General features: G+C 40.4%; 1 protein-coding gene and 1 pseudogene across 1 annotated transcript; one reads left to right on the top strand and one right to left on the bottom strand.

The window, feature by feature from the left end:
• Positions 1 to 7920: 7920 nt before the first annotated feature.
• Positions 7921 to 9402, bottom strand: LOC138058873 (uncharacterized). The gene has a single exon (XM_068904322.1). It carries the CDS (start codon positions 9400 to 9402, stop codon positions 7921 to 7923), a length of 1482 nt encoding a protein of 493 aa, XP_068760423.1.
• Positions 9403 to 10097: 695 nt separating this feature from the next.
• The window catches only part of LOC138058863 (G2/M phase-specific E3 ubiquitin-protein ligase-like), an 18019-nt pseudogene continuing 13116 nt past the window's right edge, over positions 10098 to 15000 (top strand).

The raw sequence follows: 15000 nt of genomic DNA, 5'->3' as shown, positions 1-15000 counted from the left end.
AGAAGGATACATACACCCCTAGAGTGTTCCGACCCATGAGGAAATAAAGCTTGTCCTCCCCATTCCTCAGACCAGATATTCCCATCCTTTTCCTGAGAAAAAGTTTCCTGAAGACAATATTGTGTCGCCTTTTGGTTCTTTAAAAATGAGAAGATTCCTCTCCGTTTGATTTGATTAGGCAAACCCCTAACATTAAGACTAATTATTTTCAAAAGACTAGACATACCAACCTACACGAAAAAAAAGAACAACAGCACAGCAACAATAATAAGCTAATAATTAATAATTAACGGCTAAAAGAGTAAAAAACAAGTAAGGCTAATTACAAACAAGCTATGCTTCAAAAAATAAATAATGTAACACAATAGTAAACTAGTAACACTATATCGACAACAATCACACGGTATAAAATAGTTCTTTCTCCTCGGATTAAACAGTTCAACCAACAATCAAATGCAAATTTCTAACCCAAGATCGTAATCGAGAGAGAGAAAAAAAAACATGACTAGATAGTTGAGATAACAAAAGGAAAAATAAAAACAATATAGTTGAACCAATATCTTGCAGGCAGGGAAGACGTAACGAAATGAATAATATAAATATTATACATTCTTCAGGTCTAAAGCTTATCAAGATCTTTAAGATGTTGAATTTTTATTTCGGTGCTAGCGGGATCTGTTTTGACATAAATCTTTCTGTCCAGAGTCCAAACTCGCCAATCTTCGTGAAGACGCTTCTTATCTTGCACTTTCTTGAATAAACTTGCCCTTTGAGCCGTCAGATTTTCGTTTATGTACATGTACACTCTTTCTGCGCCTCGCAAAGACTCCCGAACGTTTGCTCTGCACAGCTTAGGACGATTGTGATACATACGATTGTGATTGTGATACATTCTTTACTATAATAATTGGAAAATCTAACAATTATTGGCCTAGGTTGGATGTTACCTTTTTTCACGTGGTGGGAAATATCGACGTCTTCTGGTGCCAGGTCCACCTTCAATCACTTCGCAAGGTCAAGGATGATCTGTTCTGTATCTTCTTTGCTTTTTTCGGGAATGCCATATATCTCTAAGTTAAATTTCCTAGTATATTGTTCAAGATCGTCGTGCTTTAATGAGAGCTCATTTACTTTCATTTCTAAGGAAAGCTTCTGTACCTTGCTAGCCTCTAACTTATTCTCCAAATCTACGGCTTTCTGCTGTAGACTAGCGCAGTTGTTTGACACAGTTTTTATCTTGTTCTTTAGCTCCTCATTCTCTTTCACCACAGAGTCAACCCTTGCTTGTGTGAACTTTAGACTGACTCGTAGTTCTTCGTAATTTCTTTTTAAAATTTTCTGTTCTTCAGGCATTAAATTAGTATTAGTTTCAATTCTTTTCACCACCTCCCAAATCGTTGCCAGTGTTAAGTCTTGGCCAGATTGAACGCCACGTGCAACGTCTCCCATAGTCGCTATTTTTCCTTCATTAAATCGCTTTCCGTTTGGAGATTTTATAGATTCTTCGCTGCTGGCACTACTAAGATCACTTCTTTTACGTACAATCCGGCCAGTCTCCATCATTCTCCTGCCATTATCTCATGTTTTATCTCTCAGAGCCACGGAGCTCAGAAAAACACGTCCGCCATGTACAGCCACTCGTCCCAGTTTCTTCAGCAAAGCTTCTCCCTACCATTGCATGAAAAACTTACACCACAGCATTTTGATCTGGATTCTGCTTCAGTGATGAGGAACAAATTAGCAGAAGACGTATTGGACGCCAAGATGTTGTTCTTAATGCAAGTGAACACTTACATTTTTAAATTACTTTAGCCAGCTGGATTCTATGATGAATTGTTTTACTTTCTGTTTTCTCAATGTTTATTTGAAAGACTAAATCATTACAATCTATATGTTCAACATCCTTGTAATGTTGTATCATAATCCATAATTCTTCATGCGTGTAAATAGGTTTCAGTAATTGGTCAATCATACAAGATGCATCACTGGATGCAGTGGTTGACCTACTACAACACACCAGTGAGATGGTTCGCTTGTTCAATGACAGGCTCAACGTCTGTTTCACTGAAGACAACTGTCTACACAGGCATAACAAATTCCACCAATGGATCTCCCAATGGGCGAAAGCAACAGAAAACAAGAAAAACCTATTTATTTCAAGCAAACTTCATTTTGATTTAGAATCCATGTGCTTTGGCTTTCAGTCTATGGTCCACTATAACTTACTTAAAGTGAAAAATGCAGTCGTCAAACCTGCAATAGTGAACCAAGACTGTGTGGAAAATCACGTCTGCCAAATCTGTTCATGTAATGGCCACAATGACAACCAAACCTTTCTTCAACAGCAATAGACTCAAAACTCCATTTGACTTGGACAGACTACTATTACACACTGTAGCCCTAAGAGCAATGCATCATGCCACACTAATGAAAACGAGACAAGGCTTTCAATAGCAGGTTCTCAGTGAGACAATCATTCCTTCTCAGTGACTGCCTGTCTTGTTTCGTAAAATTATGAGGGCATAGTAATTATTCCATGTATTACACTATTAATACCTCTATCTGATGAGGAAAAGAGAATGAGTGTCAACATTATCAGAAATAGGTTACCTCTCGAAAGACGTATTCTGATGTTTCCATCACTCTCAGACCTGTCTATCACTCTGAGAGATCCTGTTGTCTAAAGTCGCTCTGAAGGGCACATTCGGATTGTTTGCAATAGCTTCAAAAAGGGTTTGAGCTAAGACTTGCTTCATTGGTCTTACAGACAGGGGATTTCCATATGCTTCACAAAGTGCAAGCAATTGACTTTTAAGATAAACTCGAGCAAGAGATATGTGATTGCTGTGTTTTTTAGTAAAGGCAACCAGTCTCCCATGAGACTGCTTTGTGTTGGCTTTGGTCTTTGAGAATGTCCTGTAAAGAAATCTTCCCCTTTTCAATACGACAATACAAAACTTGAAAAGGTAGTAGTGTACATACATGTATAGACAAACAGCCTTTATTATCGTAATTTCCGGCCGTTTACTCGCACGACAGATGACCCACATGGGTTATTTTTTCTGCGATAACAAGAAAAAATTTCAACAGATTACCCACACTAGCAGATAACCCACACCCAAAAACAAAAGGAATTCTCAAACTCACAAAGTTGGAGTGACGATAGCCCGTAAAAGTGTAGATTTATCGTAAATGATCAAGGCGTGTATTTCTCATTCAGGCAATTACCTATTCATAACGTTTTGAAGCAAATTAAAACTCCATGCATTGCTTTTGTTAACACAATATCCTTTAGCATGTAATTGGTAAGTTTTCACGTCTAATGTTTTTGATCTTCCATTGAATGATACCGCTTGTAAAAATCCGTTCTAAAAAAATCGATCTCTCAGCATCTACTGACTCAAACAAATTGCTTGAGGTGGGAAAATACTCTCTACCTGCAGTGCTTGCAAGGAGTATTTTTTAATTTTGCCTGTGAATGTTTGTTTACACGCCTGCCGACAATCACCTTTTATGTCACGTCATATTAATTATGTGGGCGGCAGCAGCACCATGAAATAAACATGTCAGCATAATTTTTTTGTGTGTGAAGCCTGCTATTTCACAGTATTATTCTTTTGCTTTCTGAGTTTATTATTCCAGTTGGTGAATAATGCTTTTATTTTCAAAGAAACAAGCTGTGAAATGAGGAAGGTAACAAAGTAGTAGCACACACGTGATAAAAGATTTTGTTTGCCAATGATGTTTGCTGATATGTTTTCATCTTGCATCAGTTTTCATCGAGAGCATGAGAGTCTATTAGGCAATCAAAGCTAAAAAAATGAGGCAATACACAGTTTTTCAGGAACAGTTTCTTTAATGATTTTTATATTTAAAACTATACCGGAAGATTTCAAAATTATATAACACATTAGCCGCACCTTTCTATAACTAGCAACAACAACTGTTTGCGTAAAAATTAACACATTACCGGCGGGTAATCGGTCGGAAATTGCGCTAATTGTTACTATACATCAGCATTAAGGCAGTGCTGAAAGTTGACTGGAAGATGCATTTCTTTTGATTTTTCATAAAATTTTACATTTCAACTACTACCAATCACGACTCAACATCACATTTTTAGCCACACTGAAATGTTCAGTGGTCGTTTGTGATAGACCAGAGTGTTTGGCTGGGGAAGGTGATCAGAAATCTCTGAAGGAGCCAGATAGCCTCCGAACAGGCTCACTTGTAAGCACTTGTAGGCACAGGAATACGCAAAAGGGCGACGGGGAGAGAAGAATGGGGCGAGGAAAAGTGAGCCTGCACGTGAGCTATTGAGTTTTGAATTCCCCGCGTTCGCTGACGAACGCAGCGATCTCATTGGTTAAAAATGACAGGTTACAAAAACCAGTGCAATGGTGCATTTCACAAAACAAGATGGCGTGTGCAGACTTTGTTCAAGGAGCGTTTCTCAAGCTTTCGGTCAATTCTGACTCAATTTCGAACTAAAAGAAGAGCAGAAAATAGCTGTGAATTGTTTACTGGAAGGAAGGGATGTTTTCGGTAACAGCTTTATTTTTCAGCTGTTCTCCACGGTGATTGAACCGAAGAAGATTTCAGAAGGATTTCATCCGAACAGTGTGATTTTAGTTATTTGCCCGTGGAAAAGCCTGATGGAAGACCAGATTAAGAAAGGGCAATCTCTGGCTTTGACCTGTGTGTCGCTACAAGATGTAAATAACCTTTAATGAGGCATTATTGCAATTAAGGGAAACCCTAGTTGGTAGTGGTGGAGTGCTATTTGATGAAGATGCATCTCATGGATTTTCATGTGAACTTTGCAAAGACGTTAAAAATTGTTCAAAACCTTTTACAGTTGAGGACATGATGACTTCATTTCCTGTCTTTTCCACATTGCACGCAGTCAAGATTCTTGAGGTTTTTCAAGAAATTTTCAATGGAATTGAGCAGGTATTGACACCAAAACATCCCATGCTACCCTGAACAGGTCAATAATTTTATTGCTTACTTTGATTTTTCTTCTGACTCTGATAGTGACAATTAATGTTAGTTCAATAATTGGTGTCACTTCTCTGATCCAGACCACCAGCCTGTCAAAGTTTTGTATCGATCAATAAGCAAATGAAGTCTTAGTATGATGCGACAGAATTTTCAGGAATTTTGGGTTCGAACAAGCTGTGATCCATGTAAGCAATTAATTGCAATGTTTCTGGTTTTACAACTGAAATTTATTGTTAACTTTGTAGAGTATTGGGTTGTGAACCCTTTGTCACAGTAGTCACACTACGTTTGTGAAACATGAGGCCTTTTCCCAGCCATACTTTCCTTTTCAGTAGTTGTTAGCACTTGAGGCAAACACATTACACAAGTTTAGATAATCAATGTCACTCAGCAAGGTTGGCTAAAAGCATGACTTACAATGTAGGCCCTTTTTGACTGTTACTTTAAGTTTTGAGACAGTAAAATAACAATAAATACGGTGGCTCATTAGGGACAGCGCTACAAACCAAAAAAAACACAAATTACAAAAATATACTACTGCAAACTAAATCAAATACACTACGAATAAAATTAAACCCACACTGCCAATGAAAAATCGAAAGCACTCCTACACAATAATGCGTAATGCTACACCCCCAATAAAAGAAATGTTACAGTTGATGCAACTGAAAGCAAAACGCACACCCCAAATCAAGTGAAAACAATTCACTGCAGACAAAATGCTTCGGCACGCCGCAAATATAAACGCCACTTCTCATCAAAGTAAAAAACTTTAACCGCACACTGGAAATGAAAGCAAACCATACCTAAACACGTAGAAAAAATTTCACTGCAAACAAAAGCTAAGGCAGGCCGCAAATGAACGGGACAATCTATGCGTGCGCAATTGAGAGTGAAGGCCTGGGACCGAGTAGTAAGCCCAAGCTTGCGCGCTTTTTCCTTGGGATTACATTCAAAATGGCGTCTAATTATGTTTGCAACGAAATTCGTGCAGCAGTCCATGAAGAGGTGTCCCAAATGCTTGGTTCCTCTCGAACAGAGCGCGAGATCAGTCAAGCCATAAGTCCATCTTCAAGTGTGGTGCACCTGCAGCCCTCTGAATGTACTCTATGGTTTGACGAATTTTATGCAAAGCGAGAAGAGGATAGTCAGAGTGGTTTTAAGCCCCCCAGGAAAAAAATGAGAGGGAACCATCCAGGCCATTCCAAGGGCAAGCAATCGGCACAAAAATCGACAAATGTTGAAATCAAAGTTGGTTTAGCAGCGCAAAAAGACGGAGTAATTAAACTTCGTTGTGGCAAGACTCAGATTATCACCGTCAACTCCCTAGCCAACAAAGAGGAGATACTGCAGAAAGCAAAAGCCAAACATGCAAGCTTCGATCACTCATTCGACGACAGGCTTCAGTACTCTTTGCTAGAAGTGGTTAATGTTCCCGGGACAAACAATAAGTTTCAACTTTTCACATATAAGCAAGCAATTGGCAAAGAGTTTAAGCGTTTGACATTCTACTTAATCCCTGTCGACGACTTCACAGACATGTTGGATAAAAGCGACAGCGAAGCCCCGGTAAGCCTGCCAAAGAATCGCATTTGTGCGATTTTTTGTCTGGTGCTTGTTCGAAAAGAGAGTCGAAAAGAGACGTAACTGGGAGCTCAGATGATGGTAATGACGAAAAGGAAATTAGGGAAATGGAAAGGTGTCCTAGGGAGGCTAGTGAACCTGGTACCTCAGATGAAAGAACTGGTAGGCAACTCTCATTTTTCAATCTCATTTTAATTGTTGTTCCATTTTGTTAATCTTTGATGTAAGTTAGCTAAAGGAACTTGGATACATTTAAGATACCAGCCAGGGTTCAAATTTCCTTTCCTGCCCCCACTCCACCCCTTTGAAAAGACTCGTCAATCCGTACGGAAGTTATCAAACATGCAGCCTCGATTTGATGTGATTACGCTGATTACATTTGACTATGTACAGAAGCAAGTGATCTCGAAGCTTTGAAAGAAACCTTCCCAAGTAACTCTGAGGAGGAAATTGCCCAAGCCCTTGAAAATAACAGCTCAAGGAATGAAGTTGCTGAAAAACTTTTAGGTGCTGACTCAAGCAGTGAACAAATTGATGGTATTCGTAGGTATGTAATCCAAAGCGGGAGAAAGGGAGGGGAGTTGAGATGCCACCTCACCTGTGAAAACAAACATATTAAAAGCTTGGACAATTATTTTCACTGTTACCATACCCCTCCCCTATAGAAAGGGATTTGAAATACATGGGTGGTGGCAGGGGTCTCCAAGGTCAAAAACGTTAAGGAAATGACGTGCAGTATGAAGCTTAATTGGAATTTCCAGAGGAGCAGGGGACGGGGTTCCTTAGGAAAAATTCTCTGTGTAGGGGAGGTATGGATAATTTATGGAACTACGCATTACCCCATTTATATACAATATGGATACATTTATTTCATTCAAATCTGTTTGTTTGTGAAATGCTAAATTGCAATTTCCTCCTGAAGTAATGCAATAGTTGTTTATGTACCTCTGCTCAATATGATTTTAACTTTTAAGAGAACTCTTCCTACTTTTTGGTATCCAATGTGTGGTTTTAGGAAAAATAGGAGTTGCAGCCGTGATTCTTATAGAAGAAAAAAAACCCAGAAAGTATTGAATCCAACTTTGCTAATCAGTTGAAACTTTCGATCATTAATGCTCTTGTGCCATGTGCTAGTTTTCTTTTCCTCTTACTCTGGGAAGCAGAGGAAAGACATCCATTGCAAATTACTTGTCAAATACTTATCACAGATAGGTTTTCTCAAAGTCTATGAATTAAGAAATTCCCCTACTTCTTTTGGAGATTTAATTTATTTTTATCAGCTTGATTACCTTGTAAGTCATACTGATCTGAGTAAAATAAGCAAATTTTATATCAGAATAGCATTTTTTGAGCTCTGTTAGCTCCGCTTGGCAGCGACTCTCCCGTGAGCTCCTGGAGGACGGGCTCAATCTCGACATCATTGCAGACCATGCTGAGCATGTCTGCCTCAAGATCTCTCAGTTCATTATGGCGCTGTATTATGAAGCCTCCACGCCTGCAGACCATGGCATGATCAACATTAAAGACATCGCCACACACGCAAATAGATGGCTTATCCGCGATTTCCCAGTCATATCTGAGCTTTAGAGCGTCTCGAAACTCGCCCTTGTTCAGAGTGAAGCCCATTTCATCGATCGGTATGACTGTCAGCCAGTTAGATGCACCTTTTTCAGAAGCAAGTTCAACCGCGCGCTGTGTCTTCAGAGTAAGAGAGTTCTTGATGTCATTCAGTTTTCTTCGAGGCACTTCGTTTTTCTCTCTTCGCACACTCTGCTGTAGTGAGTTAACAATGGCATCGTCTGGTTTTTCATGGGCTTGTGAAACAATTTTCTCGACTAGTGGCGCTGTGGTCTTCATTGACGCTTGGTACTCTAGATCTGCATCCTGGCTTGGATTTATAATTCCAAGCCCACCCAGTCTAACTGGCAATGCCAAGAGGTCTCTTTCGCTCGGCGTTGTGCAATGATGGTCCGTTATTGACGGTATTAAGACATCTGCAATGACGCGTTCTAAAGGTTCTAGTAGATCTTCTACACCTGGGAGTGTTCTGAGAAAATATGTCCATCGGTGCCGCAAGCCAAATGTAAAGGCTGCGTAGCACGCTTGTGGTTGTGACATGGCAAATTCTGCCAGCTTAACCACCTGGCTTACCCAATCCTCCACCTTGCTACCGACATATTCTTCCAGATATTCTCTGGAGCCCAGGGCTGCCCCCAGATGCCTTTGACCCTGCGTAGAGATGTTAATCGCAGTTCCTTCGAAAATTACTCGAGCACGCTCCATCTTTTCAGGTTTGGTAATAAGCCAACATTTCTTAGCGTTTGGATAGTATCCCAGGCTAGGCCCGGCTTCAGTTAGTTCGTCCCACCATTGCTTTATCGCTTCCAAAGATCCGGAACCACTTGCGTCATCAGCATACCAGCATTGTTTCGCGTCACTCGAGATACCCAAACGTGTAATCAAGGGTTGAAGACTGATGGCGTAAATCGCCATCGACAGGGGATCCCCTTGTGTTGTGCCTTCCGCGGATTTGAGCTCGCTTCCTCCTGTTATAAACAATCTCGCCGGTTGCCGGTACGTATTAATTGCGTAAGTTGCTATGGGTGGACACAGAACCCTTATATTGTGAAGCGCAGCAGCTCTGTTTAATGCGTTGAAAGCATTTGAGGCATCAATCAGGAGTACGGCATCAGTTTCTTCCTCTTCGAATATAGAATGCATTGCATGGACAGCAGCCTCGCTCCCACTCCTAAGGCCTGCGCACACCTGTAGTGATCCACTAGCGTCGAGAACATCTTCCTTGGTAACCTTCATGACCGTAAAGATACAATAATAATAATAATAATAATTATTATTATTATTATTATTATTATTATAACTTTATTTAAGTGACGAATGTATTTAGCACTGTTGTGCTAACTTGGCACACTGTAAATAAGTAAACAAACATTCCACATAGAACATAAACTGTTAAGAATCCCAACTGGTGGGAGGCTGACCAGTTGGCTATTTACACAACACGGTCAAGGAGTTAAGGTGGAGGATTTGAACCAGGAACCTCCAGATTTTCAATCCAGCGTCCAAAACCACTCGGTCAAGTTGCCTCCAGGACACTTGTATGAAATAGGCTATCTTTAAGTCCTTCCTAACTAATGATCTTTTAATGATAATTTCTACTCCTGCTTGAATAGGAAGTGACTGGCTGAAAGTACTTTACCATGAACAGCATTATTGTAATCATAGATGCAAATTTGTTATTATTGGCACTGACAATGACAGGTCAGCAAAGGTGGTTTTCTGGTCAGTGTGACATCTGAGAAAACTCCCTATGAGTGGCTGCAACTCAGTTACCGTAAAGATACAAATAGGACAGAAAGAATTATATTACTTTCCACGTAAAATATTAGGAACGCATATGTGTGTGTATTGTCAATATGTTCACTTTATGAGCATATAATTCCCATTATTAATTGATATCCATTTCCCTCAAATCTTTTTTAACATTGTTTTCTGCAGCATTTATGACTGCAATTCAGACAAACCTATTCGAGGGCACTGAAATTAGTGGTCTGTCACCGGGACCCCATGTTGAGGCTGTAGAGAATGGCTCCTTCAAAGTTGTTGGCAAGTCATGGTTACCATAAATGATCTAATAAACACCCGGGGCATCTATTAAATTTTAGGGGTTCTAGGGGGGGTGTTTAATAGATATGAGGCGTTTATTAGAGAGGGGCATTTATTTCAATTTAACTGAAACGTTAACAAGTTTGTGAGCATGAGACAACTTTAATATGCGCTACTGAATGTAACTCAGCCTAGAGATTATACTAATTTGATATCGTTTATAGTTCGACATCAATGTCATCATTGTCATCTGGGTCAATTGCAACTGACAAGTTGGCATCGTTGGCCTCTTCTACATTCGAATCCGTGATGACAATGAAAGAGTTTGGGAGGTTGGGCTCATCCAATTCGGAGAGTTGCCCTTGGAGCTGGTCTGATCCCACTTCGCAAGGTTGTTCTTTCTTGAGGCAATGAATCACTGAATCTTCTGTTCCATCAACTGCCAGATTTAACGCACATGACTTGAATGACTTTGAAATGACATGTGCAGATAGCCGAGACCAGGCGGTCAATACATATTCCACGATGGTCTTTCTTGATGGTGGCCGCATATTTCCAGCTTCTGTGTATTCTTGAACACCACTAGCCATCCATTGATCGTACTGCTCAGCAGCTAATGCCTTGAACGGTTTGTTCCAGCTTATATCTGGCGCCTGTACGTACTTTGTACAGCCACCAGGGATGATGACATGGTCAACATTGATTCTGGAAAGTGCTTCCTTTACGCTTTGCATCATGTGACATTCGTACGAATCCCATGCCAGTAGGCGTCTTTTAAAGGAAAACGCTCCAAGAACGCTTCTCACCCAGTTCAGGGTTAATTCTTCATTCATCCACGCATTGGCTGATGTGGCTATAATGCATTTATGCTTATAATTTTCGTTTAGCTTCTTCGACTCTCGCTTCGCACCACGAAACACAATGAATGGTTTTAATTTTGTTCCGTCAGCTCGAGCAGATAACTGTGACCATGACTTTTACATGTCCTGTCGTCTTCAAATGTAGCTCCTACTTTATCGACAGTAGTGTCAGAGACCATATCATCCCATACAGGCGTTTCATCCATAGCTATAATACAAGGAGGCTAATAGTTGTGTTGTTGCGAAAGGCGGCGAACATGAAGGATATAGGATATCAGTTTATCGATAACTCGATGTGGATCTTGCTGGGCAGTAGTTGCCTTCCTTCTCAGTAAAAGCCCATTTTGCAGCATAAACGTCTGAAGCCAGCCTTCAGTCGCCTTGAACAAGTCTTGTTCATGTTCTGGACATCTTTCTTCATACAAGTGTTTTGCCTTTATAACTTTGCGAGAAACGCTGAGGCCATTTGCTCTTCGACCGTGAATCCATTCAAGGATTATCTCATCAAGGTTATCATCGATAACCTTTTGTCTACATCCTTCAAGCCTTTCCCTTCCTTGCCCTTTGTGTTTTTCTTTCAATTCCTTGATTGACTGTTTGTTTTCGCGCCACTCGCGGTTACACTTAACTTCAACCTTATTTTTTGGCCGCTGCTTGGTTACAGTACTGTGCAAAAAGAATGCAAACGAATTTCGCGCTTTTCGCTACTTTTCGACGAAATATAACGAAATTTCGGGCGAACTTTGTCGAATTTTCGAAAAGCCTATTGTTTGAATCAAAACGAAAATTCGCAACGGCCGCGCGAATATTCAAGCGAAATTTCGTCGTGACAGTGAAATTTCGTCGTGACATAGCGAAATTTCGTTGGGACATAGCGAAATTTCGTCGTGGCATAGCGAAATATTGAAAGTTCACAGCAGGCATTTGCCTTTTAAGTTAGCGTACGAAAAAGGCCAGTCGAAACCCTCATAAGTGACCAAGCAGGGAATTTGTGAGAGTGGTTGCAACAAGAGCCGGTCGCTTACATGAGCCGATTTTCGCAAGAGACCAAAATTAAAAACAATAGAGGGTAGTCGCTTACGAGAGCTTTCAGCAAAAGTCTCTGGATTTTAAAATTCTTATTGATGGTAGAGAAGATAATGCTTGGGAATGCACCTATTAAAAACTGGAAACTTCCTTACTCTCATTCACAGTTGCCAAAATACCATTGCAAATTACACTCTAGGTTGAGAGAAGAGTACAGTTGTTGATTCCATTCATTCATTAAAATGCGAAATGCTAACCAACACTTTACGAAATTTCGTTTTAGGCCGCGGCTAAACGTGCAATTTTGCTCGCGACGGTCATGCGATTTTTTGAAATTTTGTCACGTCACCAGCACGCAATGAAAATCGCAAGTATAGCCACCCTTGCATTGCCGACGCGACAACTGGAAAAATTGCGACAAATTGAACTAAATCGATTTCTCACGATTTTTTTTCAATGGCTTTTTACTGCTGTCGCGTCGCCAGTTCAAGAGTGGATACAATTGCGATTTTCATCGCACGCTAGCGACGCGACCAAAAAATTAGAAAAAATTGCATCACTGGCGCGAGCAGAAAACCGAAATTTCGTTGTTGGATTTGCGAATTTTTGTTTCAGTACGTACGAACTCCAACTGAAATTTCGTTGTGGGATTTGCGAATTTTCGTTTCATTACATACGAACTCCAACTGAAATTTCGTTGCTGAATTTGTGTCCTGCATTCGAATTTTCGTGTGGCTCAGCGAAAGTTCTTCGAAATTTCGCCTGAAAAATCACACCTTTCCCACCGAAATTTCGGCGAACTTTCGAGAGAACAATAACCGAAATTCAACGAAATTTGTTTGCATTTTTTTTGCACAGTACTGTAGATTCCCTTTCTGCGTATTCTATCGCCTCGTATTTAAATGACATGGTAAAGCTTTGCTTCTTCTCTCCTTTGTGCGAGGTAGCTGCATCATGAGAAGTAGATATGATGCCAAACAACGACTAAAAAATATGAGCTTAAAGAGTTACCGTAGACAGTACTAGCCTGCCGGTATATACAAGGTCGGCTGTTCAATCACGTGTAAAGGTCGTGTACAGTGTGTGGTACCACACGGCGGTCACTTGTCAATCAAGACATGCTTTGCTTGTGATCAAAGTCCAACGAAAAACAGAGATCAAGGTCAATCAGGGTCAATAACACTTGGAAGATTTGCAGCATGGCCAGGACAGACTGCAATTTTAGTTTCTCCATGTCCTATGAAATGAAGTTTAAGGCAGCGATACGTGGACATCATGTATACAAGGTGACGTGGACCCCAATTCTAGATGAGGTTTTAATCTGCAAGAAAGACAACCGCGAGGAGGCAAAAGAGTATGATCTTCATGCTGTTGGTGTGGACAAAGAATCACCTGACGAAGGAAATTTGGATTTAACAGGGCATGTCCCTATTGAGCTGTCAAGGGTGCTTGCTGGTTTTCTGGCTGCTTCAGAAATAAACTCTTCACTGTCAAAGTTTGTGGAAAACGAAAATGTGAAGTGTCGTTCCTGGATGTTACCGAGCTAGGACAAACCGAAAGAAAGTTGCTGACATATTGAGTCAAGATAAAAGAGCGCTATCCGTACTTTGAACTAGACATCAAACAAGATGCTGTTCGCAAGCCATGGTTGGTCAAACATGAAGAAAGCTAAATAAATTGCGTGATTTTCTGAGAGTTTTCTTTATTTTTGATGCGATTCTTGGGGGGTGGGGTGGGGGAAGGGGGGGGGGCATCTATTAGACAAGTGGCGTTTATTAGAGAGGGGCGTCTAATACAAACTATACACCTCAAGGGGAGCGTCTATTAGATACGGGGGGTTTATTTGAGAGTGGGCGTTTCAGGGTTCGTACACATTTTTAGACCAAAAATTCAAGGACCAACTTTTGAAATTTCAAGGACCTCTTTTTTATTTATGTCAAAGAATTTACGCATGGAAATAGTCTGACAATACAATTCTTGCTCATTTTCCATACCGTACATGCCTGAAAAAAATGCAAAGGCACTGGTAATCATTCTCAACCCCACAGCTCGTCACGTTTATATGACGTGACTTGAGTGGCTGATCACTTTAACTGAAGTTTTCAAAGATTAAAATGCGGGTCAGAAAAAATTCAAGGACTTTCAAGGACCAGGAATGAAGAGCAGAGATTTTCAGACTTTGATGGCCTTGAAAATGTACTCTCAAAATTCAAGGGTTTTCAAGACGCGTACGAACCCTGGCATTTATTAGATCATTTACGGTATGTCAATTCTCCAGGAGGGTCCACCACCTGCCTTTTTAGCTCACTGGGTATACAACTATCTATGTACTCCTGATGTCACAGCCATATCACTAATAGATGATGCCATTTTTAATCCAGACATCAGGACTTTAGTGAAAAGGGTAATATTTCTTGTAATAGCTGAACAAAAAAGGTTGCACATTTATATGAGTAGAATTGATTTGAATTGTTCATTTGAATAGGGATAGCAACAATTATTGTAAGAGTGGTTTTCAATTTAGTGTCGCATAACAAAACCGAACCAGTTACTTACTAGTTAGACTTCTCAGCCAATCTCAAACCGTAGTAAAACCACAACCACAACCAAAGTAATTGTCTAATTACTTTTGACACTCAATTGAAAACCACTCTATATGTCTTCAAGTAGCCTTATGGTTTAACAAAATACTGGCTTTACATCCACAATTTCCCTAGAGAAAAATGGCCCATTATTGTCTTGACGCGATAATGGGTTTTATGCAGGGGCGGGGCCTTATCTTATCTTATGGTACAAGCTGCAGAGGTTCATAGCCATAATGATAATGGGCTACACCACACGCGGAGCGAGCTACAAATTTGTGACCTCTGCTATCCCTTGCCCCTTTTTCTGCCAGCGCCAA

The sequence above is a fragment of the Montipora capricornis genome, chromosome 1, assembly GCF_036669925.1.
Source record: "Montipora capricornis isolate CH-2021 chromosome 1, ASM3666992v2, whole genome shotgun sequence".
Lineage (NCBI taxonomy): Eukaryota > Metazoa > Cnidaria > Anthozoa > Scleractinia > Acroporidae > Montipora > Montipora capricornis.
Note: the sequence above shows the minus strand (reverse complement) of the source record. Positions and strands in the feature narration are given on the sequence as shown.

Bases quoted from the DNA above. Each gene is read 5' to 3' on its own strand.
- LOC138058873 (XM_068904322.1), bottom strand. From the start codon at position 9,402: ATGAAGGTTACCAAGGAAGATGTTCTCGACGCTAGTGGATCACTACAG.